The sequence below is a fragment of the Asterias amurensis genome, chromosome 2, assembly GCF_032118995.1.
Source record: "Asterias amurensis chromosome 2, ASM3211899v1".
Lineage (NCBI taxonomy): Eukaryota > Metazoa > Echinodermata > Asteroidea > Forcipulatida > Asteriidae > Asterias > Asterias amurensis.
In genome coordinates this window covers 1,620,899-1,646,528 of record NC_092649.1, presented here as the reverse complement: position 1 = coordinate 1,646,528, position 25,630 = coordinate 1,620,899, and the positions used below count along the sequence as shown (strand labels likewise).

The 25,630-nt window shown below is 39.7% G+C and overlaps 1 protein-coding gene across 1 annotated transcript; it reads left to right on the top strand.

Moving 5' to 3' along the window:
• Positions 1–6,111: 6,111 nt before the first annotated feature.
• LOC139933971 (uncharacterized) lies at positions 6,112–21,154 on the top strand. Its single transcript, XM_071928220.1, has 7 exons — positions 6,112–6,359; positions 12,072–12,138; positions 13,797–13,888; positions 15,045–15,137; positions 15,526–15,588; positions 16,278–16,364; positions 19,315–21,154. Exons 1-7 carry the CDS (start codon positions 6,285–6,287, stop codon positions 19,660–19,662), a joined length of 825 nt encoding a protein of 274 aa, XP_071784321.1. The 5' UTR covers positions 6,112–6,284; the 3' UTR covers positions 19,663–21,154.
• Positions 21,155–25,630: the final 4,476 nt, after the last annotated feature.

Sequence of the window (25,630 nt, the reverse complement as noted above, 5' to 3'; positions counted from 1 at the left end):
GGTGTATGGTTGTGTATTTTCCCATTGACTTGTGTATGGTTGTGTAGTTTCCCATTGACATGTGTATGGTTGTGTAGTTTCCCATTGACTTGTGTATGGTTGTGTAGTTTCCCATTGACTTATGTATGGTTGTGTAGTTTCCCATTGACTTGTGTTTGGGTGTGTAGTTTCCCATTGACTTGTGTATGGTTGTGTAGGTTCCCATTGACTTGTGTATGGTTGTATAGTTTCCTATTGACTTGTGTATGGTTGTGTAGTTTCCCGTTGACTTGTGTATGGTTGTATAGTTTCCCATTGACCGGTGCATGGTTGTGTCAATTCCCATTGATTTGTGTATGGTTGTGAAGTGTCCCATTGACATGTGTATGGTTGTGTAGTTTCCCATTGACTTATGTATGGTTGTGTAGTTTCCTATTGACTTGTGTATGGTTGTGTAGTTTCCCATTGACTTGTGTATGGTTGTGTAGTTTCCCATTGACTTGTGTATGGTTGTGTAGTTTCCCATTGACTTGTGCATGGTTGTGTAGTTTCCCATTGACTTGTGTATGGTTGTATAGTTTCCCATTGACCGGTGTATGGTTGTGTCAATTCCCATTGACTTGTGTATGGTTGTGAAGTGTCCCATTGACTTGTGTATGGTTGTGTAGTTTCCCATTGACATGTGTATGGTTGTGTCAATTCCCATTGACTTGTGTATGGTCGTGTATAGTTTTCCATTGACTTGTGTATGGTTGTAAAGTGTCCTACTGACTTGTGTATGGTTGTGAAGTGTCTCATTGACTGGTGTATGGTTGTGTAGTTTCCCATTGACTTATGTATGGTTGTGTAGTTTCCCATTGACTTGTGTATGGTTGTGTAGTTTCCCATTGACTTGTGTATGGTTGTGTAGTTTCCCATTGACTTGTGTATGGTTGTGTAGTTTCCCATTGACTTGTGCATGGTTGTGTAGTTTCCCATTGACTTGTGTATGGTTGTATAGTTTCCCATTGACCGGTGTATGGTTGTGTCAATTCCCATTGACTTGTGTATGGTTGTGAAGTGTCCCATTGACTTGTGTATGGTTGTGTAAGTTCCCATTGAGTTGTGTATGGTTGTGTAGTTTCCCATTGACATGTGTATGGTTGTGTATTTTCCCATTGACATGTGTATGGTTGTGAAGTGTCCGTTGACTTGTGTATGGTTGTGTAGTTTCCCATTGACTTGTGTATGGTTGTGTAATTTCCCATTGACATGTGTATGGTTGTGTAGTTTCCCATTGACATGTGTACAATGTATATGGTTGTGTAGTTTCCCATTGACTGGTGTATGGTTGTGTAGTTTCCCATTGACATGTGTATGGTTGTGTAGTTTCCATTGAGTTGTGTATGGTTGTGTAGTTTCCCATTGACTGGTGTATGGTTGTGTATTTTCCCATTGACATGTGTATGGTTGTGAAGTGTCCGTTGACTTGTGTATGGTTGTGTAGTTTCCCATTGACTTGTGTATGGTTGTGTAATTTCCCATTGACATGTGTATGGTTGTGTAGTTTCCCATTGACTTGTGTACAATGTATATGGTTGTGTAGTTTCCCATTGACTGGTGTATGGTTGTGTAGTTTCCCATTGACATGTGTATGGTTGTGTAGTTTCCCATTGAGTTGTGTATGGTTGTGTAGTTTCCCATTGACTGGTGTATGGTTGTGTATTTTCCCATTGACATGTGTATGGTTGTGTAGTTTCCCATTGACATGTGTATGGTTGTGTAGTTTCCCATTGACTTGTGTATGGTTGTGTAGTTTCCCATTGACTTATGTATGGTTGTGTAGTTTCCCATTGACTTGTGTTTGGGTGTGTAGTTTCCCATTGACTTGTGTATGGTTGTGTAGGTTCCCATTGACTTGTGTATGGTTGTATAGTTTCCTATTGACTTGTGTATGGTTGTGTAGTTTCCCGTTGACTTGTGTATGGTTGTATAGTTTCCCATTGACCGGTGCATGGTTGTGTCAATTCCCATTGATTTGTGTATGGTTGTGAAGTGTCCCATTGACATGTGTATGGTTGTGTAGTTTCCCATTGACTTATGTATGGTTGTGTAGTTTCCTATTGACTTGTGTATGGTTGTGTAGTTTCCCATTGACTTGTGTATGGTTGTGTAGTTTCCCATTGACTTGTGTATGGTTGTGTAGTTTCCCATTGACTTGTGCATGGTTGTGTAGTTTCCCATTGACTTGTGTATGGTTGTATAGTTTCCCATTGACCGGTGTATGGTTGTGTCAATTCCCATTGACTTGTGTATGGTTGTGAAGTGTCCCATTGACTTGTGTATGGTTGTGTAGTTTCCCATTGACATGTGTATGGTTGTGTCAATTCCCATTGACTTGTGTATGGTCGTGTATAGTTTTCCATTGACTTGTGTATGGTTGTAAAGTGTCCTACTGACTTGTGTATGGTTGTGAAGTGTCTCATTGACTGGTGTATGGTTGTGTAGTTTCCCATTGACCGGTGTATGGTTGTGTCAATTCCCATTGACTTGTGTATGCTTGTGAAGTGTCCCATTGACTTGTGTATGGTTGTGGAGTGTCCCATTGACTTGTGTATGGTTGTGTAGTTTCCCATTGACTTGTGTATGGTTGTGTAGTTTCCCATTGACATGTGTATGGTTGTGTAGTATCCCATTGACTTGTGTACAATGTATATGGTTGTGTAGTTTCCCATTGACTGGTGTATGGTTGTGAAGTGTCCGTTGACTTGTGTATGGTTGTGTAGTTTCCCATTGACTTGTGTATGGTTGTGTAATTTCCCATTGGCATGTGTATGGTTGTGTAGTTTCCCATTGACTTGTGTACAATGTATATGGTTGTGTAGTTTCCCATTGACTGGTGTATGGTTGTGTAGTTTCCCATTGACATGTGTATGGTTGTGTAGTTTCCCATTGACTGGTGTATGGTTGTGTAGTTTCCGATTGACATGTGTATGGTTGTGTAGTTTCCCATTGACATGTGTATGGTTGTGTAGTTTCCCATTGACTTGTGTATGGTTGTGTAGTTTCCCATTGACTTATGTATGGTTGTGTAGTTTCCCATTGACATGTGTATGGTTGTGTAGTTTCCCATTGACTTGTGTATGGTTGTGTAGTTTCCCATTGACTTATGTATGGTTGTGTAGTTTCCCATTGACTTGTGTTTGGTTGTGTAGTTTCCCATTGACTTGTGTATGGTTGTGTAGTTTCCTATTGACTGGTGTATGGTTGTGTAGTTTCCCATTGACTTGTGTATGGCTGTGTAGTTTCCCATTGTCATGTGTATGGTTGTAAAGTGTCCTACTGACTTGTGTATGGTTGTGTAGTTTCCCATTGACTTGTGTACAATGTATATGGTTGTGTAGTTTCCCATTGACTGGTGTACGGTTGTGTAGTTTCCCATTGACATGTGTATGGTTGTGTAGTTTCCCATTGACTTGTGTATGGTTGTGTAGTTTCCCATTGACTTGTGTATGGTTGTGTAGTTTCCCATTGTTATGTGTATGGTTGTAAAGTGTCCTACTGACTTGTGTATGGTTGTGTAGTTTCCAATTGACTTGTGTATGGTTGTGTAGTTTCCCATTGACATGTGTATGGTTGTGTAGTTTCCCATTGACATGTGTATATGGTTGTAAAGTGTCCTACTGACTTGTGTATGGTTGTGTAGTTTCCCATTGACTTGTGTATGGTTGTGTAGTTTCCCATTGACTTGTGTATGGTTGTGTAGTTTCCCATTGACTTGTGTATGGTTGTGTAGTTTCCCATTGACTTGTGTATGGTTGTATAGTTTCCCATTTTAGAACTCCGCGTTATTCTATAAGCAACACTGATAGCCGTTGTCCATATAGACTGACCCACTGAACGCATTATTTCGTAATGCTATAATGAGAGAGGTAGGGGTGGCGGGCACTTCAATCCAAAACAAACAGCTATTTCCCACTCGAAACTTGTAAAGGAATTGTCCTACCTAGGGGCGTTCAAAAGTATTGTCCATCCATCAAACAAATATTTAATCGGACATCAGACTACTAAGGGTTGGTGAGAGATGGCAGTCACTTCAGTGCAAAACAAACAAAATAATCTTTCATCATACCGTTTACGATGCTGGCCCTAGGCTCCTTTGTACATTTTGACTGAAACTCAATGCCATATAAAACAAATATAACTATACAGCCCTGGAACACCTTTTGGAAACCGTCAAAGACCAATTTTTCACTTGGTGAATCCCAACATATTTTTATGCATAAAATAAGAAATCTGCGAACATTTTTACTCAATTGCAAGAAAATAATGACGGAATGAAAATATTGTGTGCTTTCAGATGCTTAAAAGGGGCGTCGGGCCTAAATTTTTAAAAGAGAAATTACTTCTTTCTCAAAAACTACGAAACATCAAAGGGAAGCGTTTCCCATATTATGTTTTAAACTATAAACAGCTCCCCCATTGCGCGTTACCAAAGATGTTTATGCTAGCATTTTTTTTTTTTTTTGTTTTTTTTAATAAAAACCGATGTCCAGTGCCTTTTAAACAGCTTTGGATAGTGTAATGCATTTTGAGAAAAGTTTCATTTATTTTGTGGAAATGTTGCATCTATCCGCTGTAGGTCATTTGAGAGTTAGATTTGAATGTCTTGTACAATGACTTGCTTAGTATAACAATGTACCGCTTACATGTTAATTCTTCAGTTTGGCCCTAGCATTTGTATATAGCAATGTGTGTATCTATGTGTGTATCTACTTGCCAGGTAGACTTCAGTCTCCTGATGACTAGAGCAAGCTAGTCGAAACGTTGAGACCAATTCAGAACTGACTCCGCGGCAGTACAGTTAATTACGATCCTATAAGCTAAAGTAGTAGTCCAGTCTAATTTCTCTACCATCCGCCCTGGTAATAGTTAAAAAGCAGGACAGTTCTTTTCAGAACTGAGAAGTCTCCCGAACCTCCGATTACCTACTCCACGGCAGTAGAATAAAGCAAGACAGTTCCCTTAGAACAACTCTACCTGGCAAGTAGATACACACATGGTGTTACCGCAAACCAAATATATAATTGGGGATCCATGAAAAAACAATGAACCCAAAACGGATCTTTGAAATATACACCAAAAGAATAAGCCTTGGGAAGAAGATGCATAGAGCACGTATCCATTCGCACACAATCCCTTACTACCATTTATAAGAACGCGGGAAAAAAAACGAAAGTATCAGTTCCCTATACACATCGGTGTATGAAGGGCAAAGACCGAAAATATATTACTTTCCCCCATGGTTGTGTACGTCACTTGTAATGGTAGGCTATTGATCTTTGGCAATACGTGCATTGTATTGTCAATACGTAACTGCTATTGTGCTCCATGGCACCAACGACCCAACAGATCAATACATAAAAGCAAACTCGGTCCCAAGTCAGCTCGGTTCCAAGTCAACTCGGTCCCAAGACAGGGAAGCTTGCACGGGCGGGAGTGAGGGCGGGGAGGGACCGCAACCCAAGTTATTTGAACAATATTACATTTGTTATTTATTTTCGACCAAACATTAATTTCCTTAATAGTGTTAGTTTTTTAACTAGTAGACTTTGGATATTATTTATTATTCTTATAAGTTAACTTGAAAGTTGTTTTTATAATTTAACCAAACATTAATTTCCTTTATTTTTTAATATTTATGTCATTCGTAGGCCTACTGTTTTTATATTATTTAGTTTTAAATTATCAAAGAGGATTCAATTATTAATGTTTGTCAATTAATGAATTGTCGAGAGCAATACAGAAAACAATACTCTGGTTGAAAGCAAAAAGACATTTGATGACATTTTTTAGTTGATATTTATTGGCCAAAACAATCGGTAATTTTCAGAAGTGAATGTTGAATATGGAGCCATACAGAAAATAATACTGGGTCGCTATTGAAGGCATCGAATATTATACCCCGAATATCAGTGCACACTTATCCCGTTTCATGTACAAAGTCAAAGGACAATAGTTTTTTTTTTTCCAATTCAAAGAAAACATACTATTACTTCCCGTCAACCATACGGACCGAGTTGACTTGGGACCGAGTTGACTCGGGACCGAGTTGACTCATAAGCTTTATGAGAAAGCTTGCCTGTACTACTGTTGCTGATCATGCATCAAAGAACTCTCTGTGTATGACGTCTTATGCTAATCCTCGCTGTGAGTGTGTTAAGTTCAATTCCCGAAACACAACAGACCTGCGTTCCTCTGAGACAATTTGTGGAAACTTAGAGTGAAAGTTCACCCCTGGAAGTTTGTTGAGTCTACCAGTCATCATGGCGATCATGAGAAGATGTTGTTGTTTTAACGACACAAGGAGTGGGACTTTAGCGTCCGCTATCTACACTCTGGTAAGTGTAGTACATGTACATTCTTTCTGTTGTGGGTAACGAAGTCATGTTTGGAGCTGTGTGCCTTATAATTCAATAAGAGTGCATGTAGACGAATTCCATGTAGATTATTGAAAATAGGCATAGGTCATTTAACGTAAAATCTCACGTGAGGAAAAATATTCCGTATCCTGCCCACATTTTCCGTATCCTGCCCCCACTTTCCGTATCCTGCCCCCACTTTCCGAATCCTGCCCCCATTTTCCGTATGGTGCCACCACTTTCCGTATCCTGCCCCTACTTTCCGTATCCTGCCCCCATTTTCCGTATGGTGCCACCACTTTTTCACTCACTTTTACAAAAAGTGATATGATCTTATTGAGGTAAATTAGATTATTTCATATCGAATGAAAAGGTGGTTGTTATTATTATTATTAAGTAAGATTTGAAACTTTGCATGGTGGAAATACGATATAGAAAGGTTTGCGGCAACACCATGTAATGACTATCTCTAATGAGTTGGGGTGGTTCTGAAAAGAACCGTTGGTTCAACTCGACGTTTCGATCAGTATGCTCTGATCGTCTTCTGCAGCATCAGAGTCCAGCTTTCTCCAGAAGACGATCAGAGCATACTGATCGAAACGTCGAGTTGAAACCAACGGTTCTTTTCAGAACCACCCCAACTCATTAGAGAGTCATTACATGGTGTTACCGCAAACCTTTCTATATTATTATTATTATTATTATTATTATTTATTCGGCCAAGATTTCAACAAACAATACAAGAAACAATATTACCATACTATAGAAATATAACAGTATAAGAAACATGACAGTATGGTGGCGCCATACGGAAACTTTGTCTTTTTCCATGGCGTAGTACTCTTGAGCAAAATTACTTCTCTAAGTGCATTTTAATATCCAAAGCTGGTGTACTTTCCCAACAGGGTGTCAATAGGTTAGTTGTTATTGCCATTAATTTTCAGTGTCATGTACGATACCAAACACGCACGGTCTCTTAAAGCACAGTACATTATGGCTTCATAATAGCCATTTATTACGTTGCCGTAGCAACACTAACAACGTTCCTGTTTACAGAAAGCACACTGCCTAGCATGACCATGAGCTTTATTGCCAGTCAATTCCACACTCTTTTGCCCTCTGTGAGTTTGTGCATAGTTCTATGGTGGCCCTGAAATGACATCGCAAATATCTTTGCAAATGTGAAATTGCAAAAAACTGTGCAAATAACTGCGATATCGCAAATATCTTTTCAGATTATTGCGTTGCGTTGTCGCGAATATCTTTGCTAATTCCTTTGCAGATATTTTTTATTAAAAGGCAGTGGACACTTATTCGGAAACTGTTAAAGACCAGTATTTTGTGAAAAATTAGTATATTGATTATCGAGATTGCAAATAAAATACTGATAAAAACGACACTGCCTTGCTGCCCCCATTGAAGATACTGGACACTATTGGTAATTGTCAAAGACTAGCCTTCACAGTTGGTGTATCTCAACATATGCACTTAACAAAACTGTGAAAATTTGAGCTCAATCCGTCATCGAACTTGCGAGATAATAATGGAAGAAGAAAAAAAACTTGTTTATACCATCAACCATTACTCGTCACAAAGAAATGTTTTATGCTAATAATTATTTTGAGTAATTACCAACAGTGTCCACTGCCAAAATCTCACTTGGAAACAAGTAGTGGGGAGAGGTTGATAGTATAAAACATCGTGAGAAACGGCTCCCTCTCAAGTGCCATAGTTTTCGAGAAAGAAGTAATTTTCCATGAACTTGATTTCGTGACCTCAGATTTAGAACTTGAGGTTTCGAAATCAACCATCTAAACGCACACAGCTTCGTGTGACAATGGTGTTTTTTTCTTCATTATTATCTCGCAAGATGGTTATAGTTATACGCAATCCACTGTAATTACAGGTAGTACCAGACACTGATCAAACATGCCCAAGAATGGGGCGGCATACTCTTCCTACTCCAAACATATTCTTCTTGTAATGTATAACTTTCTAAATGTCTAATTATTTTGATGTGTAGAACCATTCCCAACAAAAAATACCATGTGAACGTTCGGCAATGAGAGCTTGATCGGCTCCACCCGCATTGAGTAAATAAATGTTGCAAGTGGGGAGAGCGTATGCTGGTAATATGTTACCTTTAGAGGGCGTCGTTTCTCCCAGTGATTTTACTTATACTCTCCGTCGCTCGTTACCAATTAAGTTTGTTATCTGTAATATTTATTTTGAGTATAATTACCAAACTGATTTGTGCTTATTATGCATTGGCGTCATGTGTTCTAAGCAACTAGTGTCCCCATCCAGCACCCCGTTAACCGTAACCAATGAAAAAGGCTTTATTTATGCTAAACAATATTTTGAGGAATTACCAATAGTGTCCACTGACAAATTTGTGTTCTTTTAAGAACACAAATTTGTGCGACAAGGGGGGTGTTATCAAATTACTAGTCTTTGAAAACCAAATGTGTCAAATGCCTTTTAATAAACAAATCCATTTCAACCATGTCGTGCTTGCCTAGCCTACATATTATAAGACCTTCATTCAACCGTGGAGGATAGCCTGGAAGTAGCATAACGTTAAGTCTGTTGATCAGGACTATTCATGAGATACCCCTTGTTGTAAAGCGTTCGAGCCTTTCGTTCACAAGCACAATAGCGCTTGGTTAGTTACAGGTTTAGTAAACAACAACACAGGCCATTGTGGCTATGGCAACCCTATTGATTCGACCATGATTTGACTCTGCGTAGATTTTTCGATCTTGTCCATCAAAATGTGTACAGCTATAGCATTAAAGGAACACGTTGCCTTGGATCGGTCAAGCTGGTCTTTTGTTTTGCAATAAAAGTAGAATAGTCTGATCCACGCAAATTTGCCTCGAAATTGCGTGGTTTTCATTTTACTTTACGAAGAGACACGATCGGCCATGACTCCCATATTAATGGCCGACCGTGTTAGCCGACGAAGTGAAAGGAAAACCGTGCAATTTCGAGGAATTTTTGTGTGGATCGTTGTATTTTACTTACAACAACATTTTTCTACCCATATGCAATTTATAACAAACGCTTTTCAAAGACCGACTCGACCGATCCAACTCAAGGCAACGTGTTCCTTTCCGTGCCAAAATTGCCCTTCATCGCAGAGGATAGTAAAGTCACGCAAAAAAATGGCTTGACCTATAGACAACATTGCAACATAAATAATTTTAAACATAGATGGCCGACCGTGTTAGTCGACGAGGTAAAAGGAAAACCACGCAATTTCGAGTGATACGTTTGTCGATCTTTATATCCTACTTTTAAAATATCTTTCTTATTATATGCATTTCATAACACACGGCTTCAAACACTTTAAAAAGACCAACTCGTCCGATCCAAGGCAATGTGTTCCTTTAAGTGTTATTTGAAGCGTTGCATGGCGTGGATAAAATAAATAAAAAACTATGAATAAATTGTAGCCTAAACTTGCCGGTACAACGATGTGTAAATCTCTTTCGTGGGGGAGTGTTTGCTCTGAAAAGAGCCGGTGTGGTCTTGACGTTTCGAACAGTATACTCTGCTCGTCTTCAGGAGAATTCTCCCAACATTCCCACAAAAGAGATATTGTTGTATCCGCAAGTAAAAGCAGTGGACACTATTGGTAATTACTCAAAATAATTATGAGCATCAAACCTTACTTGGTAACGAGTAATGGGGAGAGATTGATAGTATAAATCATTGTAAGAAACGGCTCCCTCTGAAGTGACGTAGTTTTCGAGAACGAAGTGATTTTCCACGAATTTTATTTCGAGACCTCAAGTTTAGAATTTGAGGTCTCGAAATCAAGCATCTGAAAGCACACAATTTTGTGCGACAAGGTTGTTTTTATCTTCCATAGTTATCTCGCAACTCCGACGACCAATTGATCTCAAATATTCACAGGTTTGTTGTGTTATGCATATGTTGAGATACACCAAGTGAGAAGACTGGTCTTCGACAATTACCAATAGTGTCTAGTGTCTCTAACCATTATCACCATTAATGATATTACAACAATTCAAAACATCTCTCTGCCTCTTGAAAACAAAGCAACTGACAATAGTTAGCCCTTGTTTTTACTTTTTCAAATATTGGTAGTGTAGCTATCGTTAGATATTTAGGTTTTTTTTTTTGCTTTTACTCATCTGTAAAATGGAAGACAAAATGTTGGTAAACACTCCTAATATTAATGACAATGAGAACTTACTTGGTTTGAAGTAGGCCTACTGCGGTTTATGGAAAATATTTTTAGATTTTATCTCCGAAAATTTAATTTTGAGAAACGTCATCTCTCCGGAAACGTTTCCCAATAGATTGTATTTCAATTATGAATTATTTTGCCTGTTATGCATTGATTTTTTACGATATCTCAAAAACGCTACCACCACTTTAAATGAAAATGTCCACAGTTAGTTTATTGTATGTTATATCTATGACTGACACAATCGAACTATCCCCCCCCCAAAAAAAAAAAAAAAAAAAAAAGAGAAAAAAGGAGAGTACACAATGTAGACCTTTATGGTTCCCTTGAAAACCCCCAAAACGAGTAAACATGGACATATTCCAAAGGGCCGGTTTGGAATGGTTTTGCCAATGAAATAAAGATACAATTAGATTGGTTTGACCAGTGAGTAGGCCTACTCATGGACTGGTTTGACCAGTGACCCATGGACTAGTTTGACAAATGAGCACCCCGTGGACTGGTTTGGTTTATAGTGAGTACCCATGGACTGGTTTGACCAGTGAGTACCCCTGGACTGGTTTGACCAGTGAGTACCCCTGGACTGGTTTGACCAGTAAGCACACATGGACTGGTTTGACCAATGAGTACCCCTGGACTGGTTTGACCAGTGAGTACCCCTGGACTGGTTCGGCCAGTGAGCACCAATGGACTGGTTTGGTTTATAGTGAGTACCCCTGGACTAGTTTGACCAGTGAGTACCCCTGGTGGTTTGACCAGTAAGCACCCATGGACTGGTTTGACCAGTGAGTAGTACCCCTGGTCTGGTTTGACCAGTGAGTACCCCAGGACTGGTTTGACAAGAGATCACCCATGGACTGGTTTGACCAGTGAGTACCCATTGACTGGTTTGGTTTATAGTGAGTACCCATCGACTGGTTTGACAAGAAATCACCCATGGACTGGTTTGACCAGTGAGTACCCATTGACTGGTTTGATCAATGAGTATCCATGCTGGTTTGGTCAGTGAGTACCCATCGACTGGTTTGACCAGTGATCACCCATGGACTGGTTTGACCAGTGAGTACCCATGGACTGGTTTGACCAACGAGTATCCATGCTGGTTTGGTCAGTGAGTACCCATAGACTAGTTTGGTTTATAGTGAGCATCCATGGACTGGTTTGGTTTATAGTGAGTACCCATGAACTGGTTTGACCAGAGATCACCCATGGACTGGTTTGACCAGTGAGTACCCATGGACTAGTTTGACCAATGAGTACCCATGCTGGTTTGGTCAGTGAGTACCCATGGACTGGTTTGACAAGTGAGTACCCACATGGACTTGTCTAACCAGTGAGTACCCATGGACTGGTTTGACCGAGCACCTATGGCCTGGTTTGACCAGTGAGTAGGCTTCTCATGGTTTGACCAAACATATATGTAGTAATAATAACCTAATGGAAGCTTTTGTTTCGCATATCTTTTCTTGCAGATATACACCATCATTTTTCTGGCTTTAGCAGGATGGGGGTTCACCGTGTGGAATTGGCCATGGACACGTAAGTTCAACGCCCTTTCTGGCTTACACCAATATGGTCACAAAAAACATCACCAATTAAACATGACAAATAAGCATTTATAACCAGGAAAGAATTTTAACTGATTTAAATTACTTCAATATTCATGACGAAAATCCCGACTTGTGAGCGAATACTATACACTGCCCAAGGGGGAATATCCACAGAGTGTAATGTGTAGGCCTAACACAGAACACTGGTTTCCTGTATACACGCAACTTTTGCACACAGAGTCGTGGGTATTTTTTTGTTTACAAAATCCTCCCTCTCCAGGTAGCGAATTTTGTTTTCCCCAAACGACATTGCAATATTTTTTTTCCTTTCCGTCAAAAATATGCTCTTTCCGTCAAAATTACGCCATAATGAAATTGGCCTGCTCTTTTACCAAATCATTGCAATGTCGTTTGAAGGAAAACAATTTCTTCCGGGTATGCCTAAGGGACACATTTAATTTGTAAGACGTCCAGTCTATTGCTGCCCGATGAAAGGGTTTAATTAATATTCATATATTTGTCTTTCCTTAGCCGCTACTGTAGGATTTAAATACTCATATGAATATTCATATATCTGTCTTTCCTTAGCCGCTACTGTAGGATTTAAATATTCAGATGAGTATTTATTTGTCTTTCCTTATCCGCTACTGTAGGGTTTAAATATTCAGATGAGTATTTATTTGTCTTTCCTCAGCCGCTACTATAGGGTTTAGTCAATCAGGTGCTACTGCAGGGTTTAATGAATATTCATATAAATTTTTGGTTTTTTTTTTTCTCAGCCGCTATATACTGAGGGTTTAATGAATATTAATTTGTCTTGCCTCGGCCGCTACGGTAGGGTTAAATTAATATTCATATTTGTCTTTCCTCATCGGGTACTGCACGGTTTAATAAGGGAATCAATGAGTGGTGAGGAGGTTTTCAACTACATGTAGTGGTTTAATCCCAAAAACGAGGCCTGGTTTTTGATAATTTTACCGTGACGAAGTCGAGGTAAATTATAAAGAACCAGGCCTCGGCGGGTTTAAACCACTAGTTGAAAACCGATTCAACACACTTTGATTCCCATTCATAAATAACTTTTTGGTCAAAAACATCATCACTTTTTGGTCAAAAAGAAAGGTAAATGCAAAAAAAATTAATTGTTGAATGATTTCTTTCAATTCAACACCCCTCCAGCTATGAAATGGTAAAGCCCTCCGCTGCCCTCGCGTAAACAACTCCTTATAAGGGAATGCTGTGCGCGTATCGCGTGATGTGGCACAACTGCATGTTTCAGTTGTTGCTCTCGACCAATAGGAATGAAGAAACTGTCTTTTAAGAACAGGTGCAAGGTCGCGTGTCACGCCCATGAATTAACACTTTTTCCGGTCATAAACAAAGGTTTATACACACCCACGTGACGCGCTCTCCACCAATAGGAATAGCAAAACTGTCTGAGGTATTTATGAATGAATATTCATTTGTCTTGCCTCAGCCGCTACGGTAGGGTTTAATGAATATTCATATAATTGTCTTGCCTCAGCCGCTACTGCAGGGTTTACCTAATCAGCCGCTACTAATAGGGTTTAATGAATATTCATATGTGTCTTTCCTCAACTTCTATACCGTAGGGTGTGATGAATATTCATATTTGTCTTTCCTCAGCTGCTGTTGTGATAACAATGTTCTACATTGAGTTTGTGGCTTATGGACTGGTATTTGTCACGTCAATCCTTGCAATCGTCGGCGCAGCAAAGGTAAAACAAAAGAAAACTTGTTGAATTTGTGTAATGCACAACTGTATCTTGGGGGTGATACTTATTTCTTCATTTTGTTTGTGCATCTATTTTGTTCATTTGTTACTTGTGCAGATTGACGCCAGTAGACCTTTGCACATGACGCCATTTTGAATAAGGTGCCCGGCCTCAGCTACAGGTCAAAAGATGGCCTACTATTGCCAAAAGTATTGCATTGTTTCGATTCACACGAAAATATCAGCGGGTCAAATCTGTCCAAGATGGAGCATGCGAGCGCAGAGCGTGAAACTTTTCCAGCACTTTGGTTTGGGGCCGCTTAAGTGCCCCGGATTAATTTCCCTTTTTAGATGTTCTGTGGTGCAAGCAAAAGTCAATTAGAAGCATAGTTGATGAAGAAAACGGAACAAAAAACCCTTCAAAATGTGTTTTTAAGGTGGAAGGCGGGGAAAGATACCACTACGCCAACCCAACCACCCTTATTAAAGTTTCCGAATCAACTTAATGTATGCCTGAGAGGAGTAGTCTGGGCTAGAGTCGAGACTCCTTTGTGTTCGGAGGGCTTTCTGCTAGTAGCATGAGTAGTGTCACTATTGCTGGTTTTAATATTGACTGTTTGCTTATTCAATAACTTTATTCATACAGGACTTTTTGATGATGGCCTGTCATCAATTCCTTTTTAAAATGCTTCTGGGTTCTGGGTTGATATTATTGTACTGGATGGCGTTTATAATTGACTAATGTTGATTGATAATTGATTATTTGATCGGTTAATTGATTGGTTTGGTTGATGCAATTATTTTATTGGTCGGTTGGTTGGTTAAGTGATTTCCTTACTTTTTATACTATTACATGTATTATTAATGTAGGCCTGTTTTCACTTACTTTTTAAGTGCTTTTTGATTATCTCCTGTGTACTGGTTGGTTCAGATTATGGACTTTGAGATTGTACTCTTTATTTTGTTAACCCTGTGTTTTAAATTCATGCACTTTTAAGTATTGGTTAATGTGAATTTTATTGTAAAGCGTTTAGTTATAGTCTTTTGAATTGTTATGGCGCTATATACATGTAAATGCTTTTAGTATTATTGTTGTTAATATTGTTTTTATTGTCATTATTACTAGAACTAACTCTTTTGTATTAATTGTATTGTCACAGGACGTTGCAGGCTTGATTATGCCTTACTGCATATGTCTTGCGGTGATGATGATTATTGAAGGAGCATGTTACATCTGCTGGCTAGTTATTTTGGTGAGTGTAATATTCCGAGCCTATGATTCGTGCACAAGGGCGTCATCAGTTAGCATAATAGGGAGGTTAAGCGGCACGTTCCGTGAGAACGCGAATGTCAGAAAACTGTGTCGTTACATCTCCCGTTTTAAGCATACGTGAGGTTACCAATTCCCACGTCAGGTACGTACGTGCGCGCAGACGTCATACGTGAGCATGCAGTAAGCCCAAAGTGGTGACGTCACCCAGAAACATCACAATTGTTTGACGTTCACATTCGCGTTTTTGCATGGAGTTAACTAGCGTTGTCATTTGAACCCCCTGCACCACCTCCTAAGTTAACCCCCATGCACCTTCCACTATACTACGCACACCAATTAACTGTTGTGTACTTTTGGTTTTGTTGCAGGGCTTTGCCGCTTTCGTTCTCATCTTACCGTTTTTGTGCTTTTTGGGCTTTCTTGGTCTAAACGTAAGTAATTTTCGGGATCATATGTGTGTATTGTTGTGGCCTTTTGGGGGTTATTTTATTATAAAATTGCATAAAATACTAATACAATTACGTGGACTACTGAATGCATATTTATTATAATTATTTCATGGCTTTAATATTACGAGTCAGTTCAATTGTTTTTGAATTAATTATTGTTGGTACACCTACCTTTGTTCGCCTGTATACACAATATAGTCCCTCGCATTTTTCATTAAAAGGGTCTTAAAAGTGTTAGCCTGTCAATAGGTAACGGTGCACAAGCCAAGGCGTCACCAAATTATAACTTCTGCCCTTGTGACTAGTTAATAGTTTTTGACAGGTATGTCTTTGACAACTACCAATAGTGTCCAGTGTCTTTGATAATGTGAACCGCTTAGACATTCGTTTTCAAAGAATAAATAATTCTTTGAGGCAGAACTTTATTTCTGGGAATAGTTGAGATACATCCAGTAATTTACCATTAATTTTTAAGTGGAGACTTTGAAACACTAGCTACAAGCAGACTTACCAGTTAAATTTCCCTTGTTAGCGTAGTTTTGAGCATGCGCACATTACCGATAACGATGTAATTACATAGAAAGTCTGCTGCCACCTAGTGTCCAAGAAGTTTAAACAATATTTGTTATTGTTAACTAACATGAATGTATTTCACGTGTTCGCTTCCATAGATCTGTTGTTTGCTGTGTGCGATATCACAGTATTCGGAACTGAGCGCTGGGCGTGGGCGAGTTGGAGATTTTCCCGCTACTAACACGGTGAGAACTTTAACCATTATTTTATTCCTTTTACCTACCATAGGCAGAAAAAAATTGTTGATTGTCGTTGCCGAGAATGTCCAGTTCACTGGACCCAAGCTCTGGTGTTTCTCGTCGGCTGAGTGATGAGGGTTAGGACACTTAACCATTACTGCTGCATAATTCGTATGTGACGTAATGCCGTTGGTCCCATGTCGTGGTCGGGCGATTAGGAACCGGATTCAAGTTCTGGTGTTTTCAGCAGCAGAGTGTTCGGTTCGAATCCCGGTCGAGTGACCAATTTAGTCCAAATTTTTACAGATTTGTTACTTGATGCAAATGTTGGGATACACCAAGTGAAAATACTAGTCTTTGACAATGTTACCAAACAATGTCCAGTACATTAAAACCCACTGGACACTTACGGTAATATTGTCAAAATCCAGTCTTCTCACTTGGTGTATCTCAACATATGCACAAAATAACAAACCTGTGAAAATTTTAGCTCGATTGGTCGTCAAAGTTGCGAGATATGAATGAAATAAAAAACACCCTTGTCACACGAAGTTGTGTGCTTTCAGATGCTTGATTTCGAGACCTCAAAATCTATAATCTGAGGTCTCGAAATCAATTTCGTTGAAAATTACATTTGACATTACCCAGAGGGAACCGTTTCTCATAATTAAATGTCTTATACTTTCAACAGCTCCCCGAATAATTGTTTTGAGTTATTACCAATAGTGTCCACTGCCTTTAAAACAGTGTTGATATTATACCATTACTTACTTAGGTTTACTTTGGTGTTGAGGCTACGGCTTTAGTGTCCCTCTTTACTGCATTTGGGTCCACGTTGATAAGGGCGGTATTTCAACGGGTGGCGCTTCAAAGCATTTTCGAGTTCAGACTTGAATTTTTTCATTGATGAGGCATTAATGGCTTGTCTGGAAGGTCGTTCCAATTATTAATACTTCACACTGAAAATGACATCTGCCTCGTCTTAGATCTGCAGTGGGGCTTCCTTATTTTGAGCCTGTGTCCCTTAGTTCTGAATTCTTTGATGATTTCAAGCGGGTAATGCTTCTCTACAGCCTCAAATCCATACATGATTTTGAATATTTGAAGGAGATCAGCCCTTTGTCTGCGGTACTCTAGTGATGGTAGTTTAAGTGTCTTAAGTCTGTCTTCGTAGTCTAGATTTTTCACATTAGAGATGAGACGTGTATAGCTCGTTGCTGCACCTTTTCCAGTAAGTCTTGATCCTTTAGGTATGTTGGTCTCCAGACTGCATTATTCTAGTGTTGGGCGTACTATGATATTGTATAGTTGTAGCATGCCGCTGGACCCGAGGGAGGAAAAAGAACGTTTGATGATTACCAGCTTCATATTGGCTCTTTTGGAGACATCGGCTACATGGGCGCAGAAAGACAGGTTCGAGTCAAATAATACTCCCAGATCCTTTTCTCCCATTCCTTCGTCCATTGCCACGTCTGTTCTTCCATCAGGGCCTTCCATGGTGTAGGTGAACTTCTTTGCTCTTTCCATAGTGTACCACTTTTTTCCTTTGTTATTTTATTTATTTTATTTTAATTCTTCGGACAAAAATTTGTTTAATGGTAGCTGCCACTTACTTGACCATTGTACGATGTCGTTTAAGTCCTGTTGACATAGCTTAGCATCATCTTCATTATCTACAAATCTGTACAGTTTTGTGTCGTCGGCAAATAGCTTCGCTGTAGATTTCTGGGCAATAGATGGTAAGTCGTTAATGTAGATATTGAACAAGACTGGACCTAGGACACTTCCTCGCGGTTTGCCTCTTGTTACTTCGCAGCTTTCTGAAGTCTTCCCATTTACTACCACTCGTTGTCTGCGGCCCGTCAAGTACTCCCCAATCCAGTTGATAAGACGTCCTTCGATGCCGTTTGCTCTCATCTTAGTAAGAAGACGCTGGTGTGGCACACTGTTAAATGCCTTACAGAAATATAAGTACAGGCAATCTATCCCATATGGCCCTCATCAAGAATCTTGGTCCACTGCTCGAGAACAACAGTCAATTGGGTTGAACAAGATCTGCCACTGCGAAAGCCGTACTGGTCATCAGTGAGTAGCTGATTGAGTTCTATGTGGTAAATCATTTTGCTTCGAATAATCTTCTCCATTATTTTACAGATTATTGATGTTAGTCACGCCGGCGCCGGTAGTTCCCTGGTAGGCCTTTTTCCCTTTTTATAGATGGGGACCACAGTTGCCTCTTTCCATGTAGCTGAACGCTGCCTTCCTTGAACAGTCGGGGAAAATATAATTTGAAGAGGTTTTCCAACCTGGGGGCTTACTGGTGACACGTTTCTTGAGTGCAGACCGTCAGGGCCGGGTGATTTGTATAATGTCCAATTTGGATAAAATTGCCACAATTTCTTCCTCTTCAAACTCAACGTCGTTTAAGGATGAGTCTACATTGTACGGATCGATGTCTGGAGTATTCACCAAGTCCTCATCAGTAAAAAATGCTTCCAAAGAAGGAGTTGAGGGTATCTGCTCGTTCCTCACCCAGGTACCGTCTTCTATCTGTAGGTCAGGAATTCCTGTTCGAGTAATACTCTTAACATATTTCCAGAAGGACTTGACGCTGGTTTTAACCTCATCAGCAATTTTACTCTCAAAGTCGCTTTTGGCGGTACTTGTCGTGTATGTTGCGGCGTGTCTTTTGTCAACGTATGAACTCCTATTTTGGACAGTCTTTCTCTAGCTGTAATGTTCCACGCCTTATGTTTGTCTCGTACTGCTTCATTAGCGCTGCTGGTCATCCATTCTGGTATTTTCTTTTGAGGTACTCTTCTGATTGGCACTAGGTCATCTATACAACAAAGTAATGTCTCTTCAAAATGATTCCACGCTTCTAATTCTATACCAGAAAGGCTGTTTAGATAAATGGTGTTAATAAACTGCTTTGATTGTTTTACTCCTTGTACAGACCACCACCGTAATCATGCATGGACAGCCAGTGATGACCCACCAGGCTCCACCAGGAGTTGTCGTAGTGTCCGGTCAGCCACAGCAACAACACATGGTGGTTCAACAACAACAGCAGTACGGACACGTGCAGATGCAAACTGTGTACGGGCAGCAGCAGCCCCCACCAGCATACGGCCAGCCTGCACCAGCATACGGCCAGCCTGCACCAGCATACGGCCAGCCTGCACCAGCGTACGGCCAGCCTGCACCAGCTTATGGACAGCCTGCCTTCACAGCACCCGGGCAGCCCATGCAGCAGCCCTACGGCTCTGCCCCACCCATGACGGTTGATGAAGTCAAACATTAAAGTCTCAACAAATTCTTGTTTCTTAATGAGTGCAAACGTAAAAGAAGATACATGTATATAGCCCCGTGTTTGAAGCGGAAAAGATAAAGAAATAACAAAAGCAATGGGACGCTTGGTGGCAGCAGACTTACCAGATAAAATCCATTGTTCTCGGTCATGTGCGCACGCTCAGAACTACGTAAACAATGGAAATTTACCTGGTAAGTCTGCTGCCACCTAGCGTCTCGAAGTCTCCCATTAGACAGTTAAAACGAAAACTGTCTAGATGCATGCGGCGAAACCTCGAGGCCTTTTAAGAAAGTAAAAACCTGACTTTTTAACTGCACCGTTGACATTGCGAACCTACGCTATTGAATGGCGGGTTTTTTTCTTCATAATACACTGTGCGCTTTATAATGCTGTTTTTTTAGTATTATTATTAAAACAAATACCACATAAATATAGACAACCCCATCTCGAAATTTAATATTTCCTGTCTCGCTGTTCAAGCTCACTAAATATTTGATTGGTAAACAATCGTCTGAAAACTCGTGGTCGAGAAAAATAAATCCATTGAAGACCCCCCCCCCACCCCAAAACAAAGAAAATTAAATAAATCCAAAATTAAAATTAAATTCTACAATTTTGATCTACAATTCTCTGACAAAAAACACAACACCAATTGCCTTAGACTTTGATCCAAGTCTGTGATCGCCTGGTTATCATTGTCCCTTCAGTCACACATGGTTCAAGTTGCTGTTGCAGACAACAACAATAACGCGATCCTAGACTTGAAAGCTAGACTATTTTGGGGTTTTTAGCGATGAAGAATTTTGAAAACTGTATATATATATATTTTTTTTTAATTTTTTTTTTTAAATGTTGTATATAATTTTTATTGTGGCAAAGGACATTTTCTACCCTTGCAAGTTACATGTGATTTCTTTTTAATGCCTTTACGAAGTGGACTTTGTTGTAAATTTAGATTGTATGGTTGGATTGTACCGTGAGCGGACAACCCCCCCCCCCCCCCCAATCTCAGCATCTCAAACTGCTAGTACATGTATATTTTACTTTTAATTAGAAAAAGCATATGTCAAGTTTATTTAGAAAAGTGTACTCGCCTGAATAATAATTTGAAAAATCCTTCAAACTGTACTAAGTTTGGTTTTTAAACAGCTCTATCAAACGGTTTTTCTTAAAAGTATAAACCTGTGGTGTTTTTTAACTCTTCGATTGTTTTAATCCTATATAAATGTGACATTGTAGATGATACAATAAAACTTAAGTGTGAAAACAAGAGAATAAAAGGGTAGCGACGAGTTCTCAAACTGCGGTTTAAAACCGGCAGGGTCCGTGCGATAAAGCCTTTATCCTTACCCTTTATCGCATGGCCACGACCCTGCAAACGTTTTAACTGCAGTTGAGGAAAGAGTCACTGCTCTTTTATTCCCATTCATAAATACCTTTTTGGTTAAAATGCGTAATAAAGTGTGAAACTCTGTTAAACTTGTCCGTTTTCCGACGTCCTTGAGCTCTGTACGTGTGTTGCATTTATTTTTATGACTATGAGACAGTTTCCAGATATGCATGCATTCGTGCGCGTAGTAGTATGCATCTAAACGTATTCGCAAACAACCGGTTATAAACAGCTCCAGCTGGTCATTATCAACCGTATAAACACCACCACGTGACGCGTCTCTGCCAATAGGAATAGCGAAACTCTCTGAGGTATTATATTTATGAGTTTATTTTCAAAAGGTGGTCGCGTTTTGTAATATTACCAATAATCCAGATAGCCTTGCTCAAGGCAGTCGAATTATTCACTCCGAAAAAAGACCGCCGCTGTATAAAAACCCACCCGTATTCACTGTGCGTAAAACCCACCCGTATTCACTGTGCGTAACATCGCACGACACGATGCCCCCGTACACTATCCGCATGCGGAGGCCGTCAGGCCGACAGCCTTGTAGGATCTGTGTTGAAGCCACTGACCTCATTACTATAATAAGCGAAGAGTTCACACGGTCAGCTCATTACCATAATGCTCGCGAAAGACGAGACATGTTTACCTCACACACCACCACCACGGACGCATGATAGGGTCCAAAGGTCGTGATAAGGGAAGTGCGTGATTGGACGTCAAAATGAATAATTCATTTGCCTCACATCCTGTGTTGTCTGATAGGTCTGACGAACGATATACATATTCATGAGCTGCAAACTAGCATATCCTCGAGCCCCCCCCCCCCCCAATTTCGTCCACTATTGGAATTTTTTCAATACAACACATTAAAACGGGAAGATACAGATCCGACAAGGCTGTCGGCCTGACGGCCTCCGCATGCGGTTAGTGGTGTACGAGTGCGATGACTTGTGTGAACAGTATTCGTGCGATGTGACAGTGTGTATACGGGTTGGTCATTCGGAGTGATCGCACACACCATGCACAGAGTATACGGCGGGTGGGTTTACAGCTGCGTCTTTTCGGAGCGAATACTGCGACTGCCTTGAGCAAGGCTATAAACCAGAGTGAATAAATGGTATCCAACCTATGCAAGCTAAACGATAGGCCTACACACAATATGATCGTTTTACTTACAGTAACATTTATTCTTCAGATTCTTGAGCTGTTTAATTTTGGCCCTTCAATACAAAAGTGGTTCCAAGTGCTGTACAATGGTGCAAAAGCCTCTGTATTGATAAATGGTTTCTTGTCAGAATCTTTTCAAATTGAGCGGGGATGCCGGCAAGGTGACGGTTTAAAGTCACCTGGAAGTGGTATTTTTTCAAAATAAAGCGTTTGTCACTAATATATGTGTTTTGATGAGTGGAATGTGAATAAACAGTTAACTAAGGTTTTAAAAAATCAGTTCTTATGTTATTTACAAATTTAAGAGTAGGCCCCGACCCGAGAGGGCGCTGTTCGTGACGTCAATCGAGGCAGACTTTGACTTGACTGTAATGCGTAGAGTAAACACAATTGCAAAGTACATGCATGTACGGACCAAGTCGTGAGTTTGTACGTTTCAAAAAAAAAAATTGTTTTGTTTTTTCCGGCAATACCGACCAGGTGTATTGCTGCTGAATGCAGAAAAACACTTTTTGAAATGTACCAACTCACGACTTGGACGTACATGTACTTTGCACGTGTGTTTACTATACGCATTGCAGGCAAAGTCTGTCTTGATTGACGTCACAAAAGGGGTAGGCGGAGTCAGCCTCCCAAACAACTTTATATATTTTTTAAACATATAAATCGTGACAAACAATTACTAAAAAAATTGTATTGTTTTATTGATCGTAAGCATATACTCTTATGTTTGAAAGAAAAACAAATTCTATTTCCAGGTGACTTTAAGCCCTTATTTGTTCCTTTTGTGTGCCGAAATTCTAGGCAGACAAAAGGAACTAGGTTAGATTATTTGTTCCTTTTGTGTGCCGAAATTCTAGGCAAAATGGTGCGCAGGGACAATACTTTGAAAGGTGTTACAGTTGATGGCTCCGAACAAAGGCTTTCTCAATATGCAGACGACACCGTGTTTATGTTTATTCTAGACATGGTTTATTTTGAGTTTGGATTGGTGGTAATAAGGGCCGTCAAAAAGGTGTTTGTCCTGATATTGATGTTCACTGGGTCCTTCCCCAAGAAAGTTTTAGAGCTCTAGGTATTGATGTTTCTACCAACTTGGACAATATGATTGATAACAACTATAACCAGGTTTTAAATTCCATCAGCAACTTAACTTGGCAATGGTCTAAGCGCAACCTTGCAGTGTTGGGTAGAGTTACTGTTGTGAAATCTCTTCTTTTGTCCAAGCTCACATTTTTAATCCTTACTCTCCCTGATCCCTCTAAGTTTTTTATTAAGAACCTTGATTCTATGTTGTATAAGTTTATTTGGAAAGGGGTTGACAGAGTTACTAGGAATCAAATGATTCAAGATTATAGCCAAGGTGGGGTTAAAATGGTGGATACTCGTTCTTATTTTAGTGCCCTCAAGTGTACGTGGATTCGCAGGTTGCTAAAAAAGCATATGCCTCTGGTTTATTAGACTTCCCTGTTCTATACAGTATTTAATTTCCAAAATATACTTTTTCTGGAAGGCGGCCACCCGAGTATTGCTCGAATTTTACAGAGGGCTGTTCACCTCAGCCGTTTTTGGTTAGATCATGTTCTTACTGCCTGGGGATCTTATGTACAATGCCACCAGCCGATTAATCAGATTGACTCCTTAACCAGCGTTTTATGGTACAACCATAGAATTAGAGTTAATTACAACTGTGTTCATTATAAACATTGGATAAATAAACGTGTCTCATATGTGTGTGATCTTCCAGATGAAAGGGGTTCTTTTCTGACTATGGTTGACTTTATGGCTAAGTTTGGTGTTAAGACAAACTTCCTTGAATACGGTGGGATAATTAAGGCCATAAAACAATCCTTTGGTACAGCGATGATGGGCAAGGATGGGGCGAGTATTTGCTTCCCTTTCATTCCATTCAATTTTAGGGTTCTCCTGCAAGATCAAAAAGGCTCTAACCGTATTTATAACTGTCTTACATCTGCTAAAAAAGTAGCCTATAAATTCATCGCTAAGTGGGAAACAAAATTGAGTATTCAGCTTACCAAACCTAAGTGGATGGTCCTTTGTAACATTCCATGTTGTGCTACTAACGACACCAGCCTACGGCGGTTGTAATACAGATTAGTCCACATAATACTTCAACTCATTCTTAGCCAAAATCGGTAAAAGGGATAACGGTCTTTGTACATTCTGTCAATAAAATTAGAGAGTGAGACGCTGGTTCATTTATTTTGTAGATGCAAGTATTCACCTATGTTTTGGACCCAATTTGGGGATTGGATAAGGAGTACTCTTAATATTAACATTCGCTTAGACAATGAGGCTATCCTTTTTGGTATTACAAAACAAATCTTGGAGTGCTCTTAATCTGATCCTTCTTTCGTGTCGTTTCCATATCTATAACATGAAAATGAGTGAGAATAGACCCTCCCTTGCACTGTTAAAACTGGATTTAAAGCTTCATTATACTTTGGATAAATACAACTCCATCACCAATGATTCCACTGTTAATTTTCACCAAAATGGGACTCTTTCAAACTATTGGTTCAAGGTTAACATCGTATTTTGTATTTTGTTTATTTCTTTCCTGTTAAGAGTGGTCTTAAGTGTGTGAATAAAAAAATTCCTCCGTGGGAAAAAAAAAAAGTAACAAGGAAGGGGTCTTAAACTGCTAGGCCTTTTGACACTAAAATATGTGTTTTGATGAGTAGAATAAGAATAAACATTAACTGAGGTTCTAAAAAACTAGTTTCCATTTTATTAACAAGGGGGCTGTTCGTGACGTCAATCGAGGCGCAATAGACCTTCCTTTTGCAACGTCACAGCCCGAGTTTTTGCCAACCCAGATTAGAAAACTATGGAAAGCCATAGGTGCAAATCAAGAAAATATCGCTATTTTTGGTAATAATGTTACCAAATTTGTTGATTTTGTTTAAAACAAAACAACAAATTATTATAGGTAGTTTACCTAATTGAAAGTGTGCAGAAAATGTTGATTTTTGTTTAAAAATCTGTTTTCACGATTTAGTGTTTTACTAACATTCGACCGGCCATGCCAACCAAGGCGGTTTGTTTATCAACAAAAGAAAGGTCTATATTTGAAGAGAAAATGTGTTGTCTGGCCCCGTACACTACGTCTGGGTACCTGATCGGTATGATGCCTACGTACAGCCTGCATGCAACGTCTTGTAGTTTTATTAGCCTTGGCAATAGTAGACTTTTCGAACACTAGGTGGCAGCTTACCAGGTAGCTTAAATTCATTGTTCTGTGTTATCCGCGAGCATGCTTAGAACAACGTAAACAGTGAACAATTTACCTGGTACGCCTGCCCCTATCTGCCACCTTGCGTTCAAACGTATCCATTACATACGACCCTTTTCACTACTAAAGAACTCAATGCA

Coding starts and splice junctions, on each gene's coding strand:
- LOC139933971 (XM_071928220.1), top strand. CDS start 6,285: ATGGCGATCATGAGAAGATGTTGTTGTTTTAACGACACAAGGAGTGGG. Junction 6,360..12,071: donor CGTCCGCTATCTACACTCTG/GTAAGTGTAGTA, acceptor CTTTTCTTGCAG/ATATACACCATCATTTTTCT. Junction 15,589..16,277: donor TGGGCTTTCTTGGTCTAAAC/GTAAGTAATTTT, acceptor TCGCTTCCATAG/ATCTGTTGTTTGCTGTGTGC.